Raw genomic sequence first — 13,075 nt, 5'->3', positions numbered from 1 at the left:
AAACGCATCAACACAAAGCCAATTAGACAAGTAAACAGACCATATTGTTCAAAAAAATCGAACGCACAAAATCCACTTTTGTTCAAACCAACATGCATCATGAACTTCAATGTATCTTTTAGAAAAACAGGGGGAAAAGGGAAGGAGAGAGAGAGAGAGAGAGACAGAGAGATTTTAGGAGAAAAGGGTGATAGCATAATAAACGTTGAGATGCTTAACTGAGGTTTGAGGGCTAAGAGACTGAAATATGGAGATCTAATGCAGTAAAAAAACATTGGCAAGGGATATGGCATTCAAGAAAAGGAGAGGCCAGTGAGGAGAAAGAAGAGAGAAATGAGCACGGGTCAGGTTAATATTGTGGTTTTTTGTCACCATATGTATGGAATTTGGGTGAGTATTTCTGGAAAATCACTTTAAAAAATGCATTTTTATTAGAACACTGCCAGGTGCCATATGCAACTGCTAGAGCCATTTGGCTGAAAACATATGCATTTTAGATTTTATTGATAAAAGCAAACTGCCATTTGAACGTTAAACTTAAATCAGACAAATAAATAAAATAAAAAAAGGGAAGAAAACAAAGAACCCTTCAGGGGTGAAGTTTTCTTTTGGTAAGTACTTTCCAGAGTCTGATTGCTTAACTCTGACCCTTTTTACCTGATCCAACCAAGAACCATGATCCACCACTAGAGAAGAAGAAGAAAAGTCTTTAAAAAATAAAGGAGGAAACATTCAACTACACGACCTATAAGCCAATCGTGTTGACTTCTTCTATGATCAATTTAGACAATCAAAAACCAACATTTTTCTTTCAATTCTACTTTTTAAAGATTTATTCCTATGGCAATGGAATGACACTTTCAATTACAACCATATGCATTGACTCTTCATTTTCTGTTCTTCCTAATTCTGACTACAACAATTACAACTTAACAAAAAGAAACAGAATGGGATAAGAACCCTAAAGTGAGAAAGATTGCTGCATAAATTAAGGGCAGTATCTAATTGCTCATGACAAGCTACTCATGCAACATAGCCAACCTAAAGGAACCTAGTCAGCATGACCTAAAGAGAAACTTTCTAGACTACAATACAACACAGTTTCCCTTTTAGCTCTTATAATCTAAAATTCATTGGATGTTTACATTGAAAGCTCTCCAATTAATGCAGGTTATCTCAAGCTCAAATCAGGATCCTCTTCATCATCGAAATCTTGTTCAGTTGATGGCCTGTTTCTCTTTCTATCTCTTGATGCTGTTCTGCCTTTCTTTGGTTTCCCCCTAAAACATGGTTTGGATTATGCATTGAAGATGCAGAAACAACTTTTCACAAATGTAGAATTCAACTAATTATTATGTTTCCTTTTTATAACTATTATGTTTCTTAAATATCTATGATGATTTTGCTCCCCCTGTGTCTCTTAAGTACTTCAACAAATTAAGATGAAAAGGTGCACTTACGGTCCATTGGTGGGGAAGCCTCTGCCCTTCAACCGACCTGGACCAAAATCAGATCTTCCATCTGCATTGAACAGAAAAAAGAGATTAAACCTTTTTTTTTAAAGAAAAGAAAATATATTTAACCTATTCATGTCAAGGGAGATACATTTTGTAAAATAATCAGTGTGGGCTTACCATCACATCCGAATCCAAGTTCTTCAGCCTGAACAGAAGCAACAAGTGAAGAGATCAGTCCTGTTAAATCTGAATATTATATCTCAAACACATGTGAGAATTGAAATGCAGCCTCATTATATTTTCAACTTCTGGAAGAAATCAGAATAAACAGTGTTGCACAAACATGATATAGCTGAAAAAGGGAAGCAAATTCTTTCTGAGAAGGAAAAAGGAAAGCAACATAACAAAGAAAGTGGCCAGAGTAAAAATGACTAGCCGATAGCAGTAAATGAAAATAAACAGAGCCATTTTTTCCTGTTACCAGGCCTGAGAAATGGTTTATCTTAAATCAATGTTGTAAACAACAAATAGGCTGAAAAAGATTGATATGATACATATAGGCTAATGACTAATGAGTGACAATCTTTTTATTTTTATTTTGCATCATCCAAAGGTGTTTCCGCATTAAGTTTTATGCTCTTTCTGTTAAATTTATGAGCATAGATTCCCAAACTGAGTGGGATATAAATAGAAAGTATGAACACAATAATTCTAATATTTCCTAGGGATTATTACTTTAAATCCACTTCTACAATCTCCAAAGCTTTATTTGAATTCGATCATTTCAGAGTTGAAAAATATGTACTTAATTTCAGCATGCAGTCTGATTATTGGACAACCCCACTACCCTCTTCCATTTTCTTTTTTGTCCCAATTACTTAAACAAGAAATCAATTCCACATTCAACGCCTTTAAGGCTTATTTTATAAAACATTCCTTAAGTTCCATCTTATCAACAATGACAAAGTGCACAAAGTATTTCAAAAGATATAAATAAAGTTCCTTGCACCACCTCACTGACTTCAACTCACTTCATCCTATTCCAGCCCAAACAGGTGCAGCTCTAACTAGTCTACCCCCACTCTAGGCGGATAAGCAAACAAGTTATGCTTACTGGATCTGACCAGCACTACTTTTTAATGTGATTCAAGATCAATCTTTATCTTCCATATAACGTCAGCCAATGCCAGCTTGTATGTAGTGGGTGCAAGCCCCAACTACACTCTACATCTAAGCATATATTCATGAAAGGGAAGGATGTGCGGTTATAGGTGCACAAAACCATTAGGCTCTTAGTACAACACAAGTTTTTCTAGCACCACCACACCATAATTCTGTTTGATCTAGCAGAAGTTGTATCAAAATATTATATGAAATTTAGTACATACTGCTGGTGAGGTAACTGAAGACAACGAGAAGAATCGATCTTCAGGCTGGAATTTCCTCGATCTCTTTAAGCTGCAGGACAAGCATTTGTCACAAAAATCCACTCAGAAGTCACAATTTAACATTTAACACTTATATTTAGTTAACTATCAAAGAAAATATACAGAGGTAAAAGGACCTTATATATAAGCACCAACACCATCATCATAATATGGGTGGAATTAACAAATCAATTCATCAATCCTGCTATTGAAGTTTCATAGAAATACTATATTGGGGGGGAAAAAGTCCACACATTAACTGCAAATTACAATATATTTCAGAATTAGAAATCAAAGAATGGGCAATTTCAGAAGCTTCCAGATTTCAGGTTTTAAAATACTAGTTCCAAGCAACACAGGGGTTATGCAAAAAAAATATTATACCATAAATATTTAATTAATAAATATAAATAAATAAATCCAAACCAAAGGGTTTGTAGAAACGACCCAACAGAATTTAATTATAGTTTATTTCCAAGAAACCAAAATACAATTTAATCAGAATCTGACTAGTTGGTTGCTTTAGTCCAGTAAAACTCTTGATAGTTTAATTTTCCTTGTTTGTTTTCACATGGACAAGTCCACTTTCAAGGTTTTCTTCTCATTCTAATTGGTTTCAACTAACCTATACCAAGCTATACTCTCAACTCTGAAAATTAAAAGTTCTGGCACAGAAAAACCAGAACTTTCAAAAACTGATGTGGCAGCATATGAGGAAATCCTAAGAAATGTCTAATAATCCCATTTTACTATCTTAACATCAGATTAAAATACATATATGTATCATGATCATATTGCATTTGATATCAAGATAAATCTAAAATCAGCATGTCCAAATGCTATTGTGCATACACCAGCTACTATAATCCTTTTTTTTTCTTCCACCTGTCAACAATTCCCTCCTTTCTAAACATCAATGCTTTTAGAATCTTTAGTTCCAAAAGTATTCCCAAAGTTTAAACATTTACTTATAATCTTCCAACATATCGTACAGCTTCATATAATGCTTTTTCAACTTTTCTTGACCTATTCTTTTTTTTGATAAGTAACGACAAAATTTTATTAAAAAATGAAGAAATAGCCAACCCGAGTACATTGGGAATGTACTATGGGGGCATAAGTCAAAAACCAAGATTACAACGATCAAGTAAAACAGGAATGGAAGAACAAGAAAAATGACAAAGAACCACACTCCAATCTAGGAGAGTGTGTAAGAAAGAAGACTTAATCTCTAGAATAGAGCTTTCACAGCCCTCAAAGCATCTCGCATTCCTTTCGCGCCAAACACACCATAACACGCAATGAGGCACCATTCTCCACAGCTCTATATTTCTATGTCTTCCAAACTTACCTTGCCACGACTCAAACAACTCAATAACCTTTTGTGGCATAACCCACTGAATTCCAAACAAGCAAAACACCAACGACCACAGCTCACAAGCAATGGGGCAATGAAGAAGCAGATGATCCACCGACTCACCACAATTCTTACACATATAGGTCCTATTCATCAACTATTAATAGGTCCTTCGTGATTTTCTATCTAAATTTTACAGTTTGGTTGGACAACATTCCAACTGCCAATGGCCAACCCCACCAAGAAAAAGAAAAAAACCACTGGAACCTTACTCAAGGTTAACAATGTGATTTTATACAGAAGCACATTTAGGTCATATTTGTATAAAAGTAACCATTTTTTTAGACAATTAAGAAAGAAAGAAATAAAGAAAAAGAGTAAATCAAGACTATACTACAAAATAGACTTTGTAACAGTCAGGAGATTTGAATCTGATTCATAGATGCATTAGGACACTATAATAAGTTAAGTTCTCCGTCACTTTGCTATTAGTAATTTCAATTAAACTAAAAATTAATAAAAAAAGATAATTCTTTTAAAACAAATGCAAATCATCACACTAAGCGGCGCTGCTTGGTGATATGGAAGGATAACTTTAATTTAACCATATGCATAAGGCTGAGCACCTAACCACTTACAGTTTTTGGTTTCAGGCTTTGCAATTATCAATTGGTTCACACATATTGTTAAACTATTGGATGCTACAAGCAACATAATGGGGGGCAGTTTGCAATCAAACGCACCATTGCATCCACTAATGCATAATGCTCTACTCATTAACCTCTATTTTCATATCATACGATCTAAGAAAGCACAGACATTTCAAAATCCTATGGAATCCTGCATGAGTGTTCTCAGCGCATTGGAAGGAAAAAAATAATTTAATTAAAAAAATATTCTTTGATATTAGATATGTTATTAAAGATTTTGATATATATACCTAAAGATATATAGTATTTAATTAATTAATTGGTGTATCTATCTCCACCATGTCGACGCCTAATTTTTCAAGAATTCATGTCTCCCGTGTTGTGTCAGTGCCCGTATCTATGCTTATTAGTACAAAAAGGTTCCGTTTTTCTATGAATTGTTCGTTCAATTAATTTCAAATAATTCATATCATGCTCAACCCAACAAATAGAACTGAAGTTAAAGTTAAAACTTAAAACCACTAGTAGAAAACTGAAATAATTAGTAGTTGTAGGCATAAAGCGGCTAAATGAAATATGTTATTTTTATACATATGTTTATAAATGCATGCATATCAACAAGCAATACACTTTAAAAACAAAAAGTTGTAGAATTCAATTACTTTGTTGTGTTCTTGGAGGAAGAAAGAAACCCTTCAAAACCTTTCATTTCGTTCCCGAAATAGCTCGAATCTTGCAAGTAGCTTGTCTCCAATTCATAAACCTATACAATTTATAACACTAATATTTAGCCTTTAGCACAGCTCATCAAAATTTTACACTAGCAAATCATACATGTATATAGGCTAACTGCAATAAATAGGAAATTTGAATAAATTAATTTAATTTTGCAATTTGTTATAAAGAGACATAAATAAGAAGGAAAAAAAAATTATAAGAAAGATTTTTTTTTACTTTCTTTTTACTTTTCTTAGCAGCCAAACAGCCAGAATCAAATTACCTGCTTTTCGATGATGCGGAGCTCTTCTTGAATCTTGTCTCGCTTGCTCAACAGAGATTTGAGCATGGCCGGGGGTTGTCTAGAACCTCTTTGCCCTAACAACATTTAACGTTCAATTCAGAGGAATTCTAAAACACCAAGAAAGAAAAAAGAATCGCTCTTCCCTCGTTTTCCGCGTTTGCTTTCTGAGAAAATCAGAGGCTGAAAATGGTAATTACGCAGTAATTTTGAAAGAGAATGGATTTGTTTTGGAATAGCAGACTGGGGAATTCGAAGACTACGAAATACCAAATTCGTTTGATAAGAGAAGAAATTTAGGGTATGAATTATAAAATGAAAGAGAGAGAGAGAGAGAGAGAGAGTTGAGTACAAATTAGTTAGTAGTTACCATGGGATTCCATGTGTCGCGCGGAATTTCAAATCCCGAGAAAAGAGAGAGCCTAATTCAAACGTTGGAAATCCCTCTTTCAGGTTTCAGTTTGAAAATCCGAAATGAGCGCTGGGGCAAGCACGACCCTCGCTTCGAGCCTTGGATTAGACCTTCTCCTATAAGTCTTTTTCTTGTTTTTGTCTTTGTTTTAATTTTTAACGTTTCTTCTTTTCTTTTCTTTTTTCAAAAACAAAGATCTTTTCTTGTTTTTTTTTTATTCTTGAAAAAAAAACTTTTTTTTTTTAGAACACTTTCTTTTTCTTCAATTCTTTGTTTGAACTTGGATAAGATAAGACAGCTGATATATATATATATATGTGTGTGTGTGTGTGTGTGTGTGTGTGTGTGTGTGTTTTGTATAATAGTCTGATTTTTCATAATTTTTTCCATCTTTACATGTAAATAATTAGAGGTTAATAAAGTTAAGATTATCTTGAATTAATTTTGATCCGTTAAATAAAATTATTGAAAGATTAATTTCTACTAGTCTGAATTTATAACCATGGCATACATAATTAAAGAAGATTTTTAATTATGGAAGAACATAGTGATGGAAGAGTTAGGGGGTGGACTCACAAATCTCCTACTTTTGACTAATAGCACAGCAACCTCTTTGATAGATGTAGTGTTACAAAATTCATCAAACCACGCTTTGATGAATAAGTAGCAGCTTGGTACAAAATTCCAGGCGCACAAACATTATAGTAACTCCTATTATGTGTGTGTCTCTCTATGAAATAAAGTTTCTCTCTAAATTAGTTTGGAGATAAACTTTTCAAACTTCTCATGTATATCTTTTTTGGGTGTGAATTTTGAAAATCTAATTATTGAATTTCATGTTCTTTATGTTCTTAACATGCATATCAATTTTCGTTCAAATCGAATGTAATTTACTATTTGATCAATTAACATTTTTTTATACACAATTTTAGATCACAAAAATGAAATTTTAACATTTATTTGATAAATCTTTGATCTTCTTGAAATTTTGCAAGCATGAATGATGTAATAAGAACATGAAATCTAATAGTTAGATTTTCAAAAGTTGCACTCAATATAAAAGAGATATGATGAGTTTGTAGGGTTTGAAGAAACTTTGTTCCTCTCTATGTCTTTGATGACAACCATTAAAATATTATATATTGATAGTGATGATTTCTACAGGCCGTCAATGAGTTAAGGAGGCTGACGGGAGCATACAACCCGTCAGCCAAGTCTCATTAGGATGCCTCCTTTTGACATTCGAGGCCATACCCCTTACATAGCGACATTAAGCTGACGGATCACGGTGACGAGTCAGGGCTGACAACCTTGGCTATAAGGGTCCTTGGCTGACGTCCTTTGTGGTGACGACCTTGGCTGTAAGGGTCCTTGGCTGACGTTCTTTGTGGAGATATACATAGGCTGACGATAGTATAGGAGGTACACGTGGGCTGACGACCTTGGCAGGTAAAAGCTGAAGGAGTAATCCAACCTTCATTTTTAGCCTATCTTGACCTCTGCTTATGTGAATATAAGGAAAGTTCTTGCGCTACACGTTCGACTTTAGTCAAGAAGATTCCTATAAGGAAATGGCTCAATACAATAGGCAAAGATCCACGAATTACTCTTTTAAAAGGAAAGTACTTCTTCACCAAGGCGCTTATTTCGGCCACATACCACTATATATACCCCAGAACCCTCATGACCCAAAGGTACGCACAATTATCCCAACTCTTGCACTCTAAGGTTGTTTAAAAGACTCTAACTTGATCGTCGGAGGGTTTTTGGCCGGCACCACACCGGTGCTCTCTGTTCGATCATCTATTTTCTCTTCGCATGTGTTGCTTCGATCTGAGGAGTATTCGCAGCTTACTAGTGATTTCTTCGGCATCATCATATATATATATATATATGAATGATGATGCCAAAAATCATCAGTTAGTCACACGGTCATCACGTGCCCTAAACAAGACCTGCGCAACACAAAGAAAAAGAAAAAACCCTACGAAGAGTGCCGGTGTAGTACTAGCCAAACACCCTCCGAAGGTCAAGTCAGAGAATTTTCACAACTCTAGAGTGCTAGAGTTGGGATGATTTATGCATACCTTGGTCTCTAAGAGTTTTGGGTTTTTATAGTAGTGTAGAACCGACTTTGGTTTCTTGGCGAAGAGGGATATTTTCTTGTAGAGAAAATCCTCATAAATGCACGTATTTAACGGGATCCTTTCCATATAGAGATTCTGTTGAGTAGGGTTAATCGTGGAACACAAGTCATTTCCATTTGAAGTTTCTTGAGGACCAATCAAATAATGTGGGCCCCACGTGGCCTTGCCACCGTCTACTTGGTACCTGTCCCCGTCATTGTCCGTCCACCGTAGGTGATCCGTCCACCTACAATATGCATCGTGTTGCTTCGCTTCTTTGTTCGTCAACCTGGTGTAGTCACCAGTGGTAGGCTCTGTAAAATCTAACTGTCTACCTATCCTAGCGCACAAATCCCTAGAATTAGAAAGGTGTGGTTTAACCACTGAGGCTTTTTTTTTCTTGCTTGCATTTGCTATTGGATAAAGACAAAATTATTTTGTTAAAAAATTTTTAAAGATCCAAGTTGTTTGTTTTTTGGTAAAAAAAGCTAATTGGCCTTTTTTTTTTTTTTTAGTTTTACTATTGATAATTTTATGTTGTTGGGCTAATTTTTTTGGCCTTGTATATTTTGTTTTAGATTTAGATCTATAAATTTTTTTATGGCCTTTAAAAGGAAGAAAATGCTAGAGTTACAAACTTTTTTACAAATTGCTAATATGATAAGTGGTTATTGATAAGTAAAAAAGTAATGTAAATGCTGGTTCGTAATGCGAACTCGTAGGAATTTGCTACTTCAATAGCTTGTAAAAATGTTGTAGAAAAGTTTGTGGCTATAGCATTCTCTTAAAATAATCAATGATATTGTTAACGAATGGCAAAGCATAGTTTTATAGAACAAAATTACTAAAATTATTTATGCTAATATTTAAATAAATAAAAAAAAATTCAAGGGGGGGAGGGTGGGGAGAGGTGAGCAATTGCCCTCAAGTCCATGACTCCTTCCGTCCTTGAGTCCAATATACTCCAATCTCACTTGAATTCGGTCTTTCAATACACCAATTCTGTGTACATGTCTGGCATTGGTTTATAAGAGCAATAATATCGGGGTGTAATAACCCCCTAGTAACTATTTTACCACGTAAACCTTTAAAATCATGCAACATTTGAGTATGTAAACCCAAATTTTTCTCCATCCTTGATATAGTAAGGTTGCATATACACAACTATACGTAACATGTTTATAAATATAAAAGTGATTATTTTAATCACTCTCTCTCCTCATAAACCAATTAGATTCTCTCTTTTCTCTCTTCTCTCTCCTCATAAAAGTGATTATTTTATTTGTTGGTATGGTTTATACAATTTTAATAAATTGTATGTAAAAATAGAAACTGTGAAGTTAGGTGAGTTGTGAAATGGGTTGGTATAATAGATGAATTGGCGTTTAAAGTTGTAAAAGAGGTTTTTTATTGTTTATTTTTTGCATCCCTAGATGCTAGTGCTCTAAGCTAGCTTTTTACTTTTAAGCTTTTATGTATAGTTTTTTAAAATCTCACATTTTCAAAGTACAAGTATACTTTAGCATAATTCCAATAAAATATTTTTACCAAAAAGTTAAGTAAGTTGTTTTTGATATTTATTTTTTTTAACAAAAATTTCCTTACCTTTTTTTGGAATCAATTACTTCAATTATATCTCAACGTGGGTTCCCAAGGTCCCCAAGAGCAATGTTATTTCCACAACAAATCCTAGGTGCAAATTATTACCGGCTATTAGTAGTGAGCAAAAAATTAATTTCAGTGGTGGGTTAGGATTAAATTCCATAACAACTTGTCACATAGGATTTGTTGTAAAATTATTATGAACATAGCATTACTCAACTAAAACATGTCAAATATGAGTATAAATCCTTTATCTCAATTTGTGCGTTCCACTTTATGCTACACCATTCATTCTATGCTATATGGTTGCCTTTTATTTTTCAGTTTAAACTTTAATTATTATTTTATAGGAAAATTCAAATAAATACATGACAAGTTTTTTTTAGTGAAATATAACACAAAATGCAAAAAGTGAGACATTGGATTCGTATTCATCAAATACCAATCCAAGTTGGACTCAATCATTCTAATTTTATTTTTTTCAATTCTTAAAAATCTCTAATTTTTCATATTTTGGGTTTTTCTTTTATAAATTTCTTCATACCTTTTTTTGGAGTCAATTTAGGGGTGTCCAAACCAACCCATCAACCAACCCACCTAGCCAACTAGCTCGATCCGAAAATCGGCCGACCTAACGTCAGTGACGGTCGGCAGCGGGTCTCTGCCCCTAGAACTTGAGACCAGTGGGTCTAAACATGAAAAACTAAAAAACAAGACGACACAATTGTATTACACCGGAAAAGTAGTCGTTCTCCACTGATGGGAGTGTTTCACTGTTCATTTTAGTCCGATTAATCGAGAATTGCTCGGCCTAATCTCTTTGAGATCTAGCTAGATCTCAGCATATCCAACATGATTTAGGCCAAATCCGATGGATTTCGGCAGATTCCGATATAGTTTCGCAAATTTCGACTCCAATTGAGGACTGATCAGTATTCGAGGCGGTTCGACCACCTAAATTGACTCCTTTAACTGGTCACAGCAGATCTAGAAATGGTAGACTCGAAGTAATCGAGTCGATTCCGGGTTGGGCACAAACCCGACTCAGACCGACCCGTAAACAGGCCTAAATCAATCGCTTCAATTATATTTATATCCCAATATGGGCTCCAAGGTCCATAAAACATGTCAAATCAAGACATTTGTGTTTAATATTAATTTAAAAATTATTTTATTAATTAAAAATATTTAAAAATATAGCTTTTTCGGTTCTTGAAACCATAAAATGATTTTCACTAAAACATGCATCTTGCCTTTCTATGAGAATACTAGACAGGGTGGCACGTGCAAGGCACATGCTACCTATTGAGTGAAAAAATTAAGATAAAATTTATATTTGAAGAAATATGAAACTATATACATAAAAAAATGTATGTCATGCACAAAGTTAGGATAACTATTTAACATATAAATATCTATTTTATTTAATAGTTTCTTAGTACTTATTTGTTAATGATAATATCCACTCACTAAAAACTTTTAAGAATGATAATGAATATTTTTATCTTTCAATAATAAGCAACTGAGTTTTGTTAGGACATTGTCACAATATTTAAATTTTCATAATAAAAGATGTCATATGCTACAATTGAACCCTTTCATCAAATATCTTCAACCATACACAACGAAATTTTTTTCATTTATACTTTCTTCTTTATCATTCTACATGAGTCTAGGTACAATGTTTAGCTAACTTGGTTTTTAATGAACACCCATTTTAGGCAAGAAAATAATAAAATAAATAAATAACAAAAGGCATGTGCCTCGAATTTTCCATTAGATAAATTATAAGTTTCAAAGGTTTAAACCTAGAAAATCAATGTTCTTTAGGTAATAAATAAAATACCTTATATCATCATTTCAACTTTCTAATCATTACTACCATCTAAAACTCAAAATATGTGAAGAAAATTTTTGGAATGTTAAATTCTTTTTTTTTTTGATTGAAAAGTTAGAATTGGAATGTTAAAATTTAGTGGGAGTATTTTAGACATTACACAATTTAATATTCTAAGAATCATAAACTTTCATTAGGGTTTAACTGAGAGAATAACAATATGACATATTTGCTCTTTTCCAAATCACTAAGGGGAGAATTGCTTTATTTTAAAGTTTAAGAAGGAACTGTGAACTATCTCAAACATAAATGACGAAATGTGTTTTTATCCTAAGTTTTTTCTTGGTTTAAAACTATGTGTTTTTACTTAAAATTGTACATAAAGATAAAAATACAATAAAAAAGGATAAAGTTTATTAGTTTAGCTATAAAATTAGTTGTAGGTTTAGGTTACAACCTTACTAAATATCTTTTTATTAGAGGTGAGTTGTAACCTTAGGTTAAAACCTTGCTCAATAAAATAAATATTATTATATATTTTGAAAATCTAACCATTGAATTCATATTCTTTACGTTCTTAATACGCATGTCAAATTTTGTGTCAAACAGATGTTTTTTACTATATGATCTATTAGTTTATATTTTATGCATAATCTTAAATTACAAAAACTTGCAACTTAAACAATTTATTGATGACATAGCTATTGATCTTTAATTTTCTTAAAATTTTGCAAGCATGGAGGATATAAGAATAAGATGTAATCCAATGGTGGATTTGTCAAAATTCGCCTCCAATAATAATAAAAAAATGAATAAAGTTGTAGTTTAAAGCTACAACCAATTTTGTAGCTAAAGTTTGTCCTAAAATATATATATATACAAAAAGTTAACTTAAGAAAATTCTGCGTGAAATAATGAATTTTGGCTAAACAAAATTGACTAAACAAAAAAAAAAAATCTAGAAACACAACATAATGGTACAACATTTTCATAATACCATAATTTCGTTATATTTTATTTTGATTAGTAAAGAATTGATACTTTAGTAGTTGCAAAAATATTATGACAACAATAAATTGTCTTAATATTATGTTTTCAACATTTTTACCACAAATTATTAGTAGTATGTTGTTACGAGTTGTTATTGGTGATTAAAAAAGTAATTTCATTGGTAAGTTTAAATTAGAAC

General features: G+C 32.8%; 1 protein-coding gene across 2 annotated transcripts; it reads right to left on the bottom strand.

Moving 5' to 3' along the window:
- Positions 1 to 793: 793 nt before the first annotated feature.
- On the bottom strand, positions 794 to 6,431 carry LOC142623935 (chromatin modification-related protein eaf6). Of its 2 annotated transcripts, XM_075797420.1 has the most exons (7): positions 6,280 to 6,431; positions 5,892 to 5,986; positions 5,554 to 5,654; positions 2,846 to 2,915; positions 1,635 to 1,662; positions 1,461 to 1,521; positions 794 to 1,280 (listed from the first exon to the last, which is right to left on the bottom strand). In XM_075797420.1, exons 1-7 carry the CDS (start codon positions 6,290 to 6,292, stop codon positions 1,172 to 1,174), a joined length of 477 nt encoding a protein of 158 aa, XP_075653535.1. In that variant the 5' UTR covers positions 6,293 to 6,431; the 3' UTR covers positions 794 to 1,171. The 2 variants fall into 2 exon arrangements, with proteins under 2 accessions (XP_075653535.1, XP_075653536.1); XM_075797421.1 differs by lacking the exon at positions 6,280 to 6,431 and having other exon boundaries at positions 5,892 to 5,996.
- Positions 6,432 to 13,075: the final 6,644 nt, after the last annotated feature.

The sequence above is a fragment of the Castanea sativa genome, chromosome 2, assembly GCF_040712315.1.
Source record: "Castanea sativa cultivar Marrone di Chiusa Pesio chromosome 2, ASM4071231v1".
NCBI classification, from domain to species: domain Eukaryota; kingdom Viridiplantae; phylum Streptophyta; class Magnoliopsida; order Fagales; family Fagaceae; genus Castanea; species Castanea sativa.
This window is presented reverse-complemented; position numbering and strand designations above follow the sequence as displayed.

Excerpts from the sequence above, each read along its gene's own strand:
- LOC142623935 (XM_075797420.1), bottom strand. Across the intron at positions 2,916-5,553 it reads TCCTCCAAGAACACAACAAA|CTTAAAGAGATCGAGGAAAT; the intron begins GTAATTGAATTC and ends CTTGTCCTGCAG. Across the intron at positions 1,281-1,460 it reads GGCTTCCCCACCAATGGACC|GGGGAAACCAAAGAAAGGCA; the intron begins GTAAGTGCACCT and ends ACCATGTTTTAG.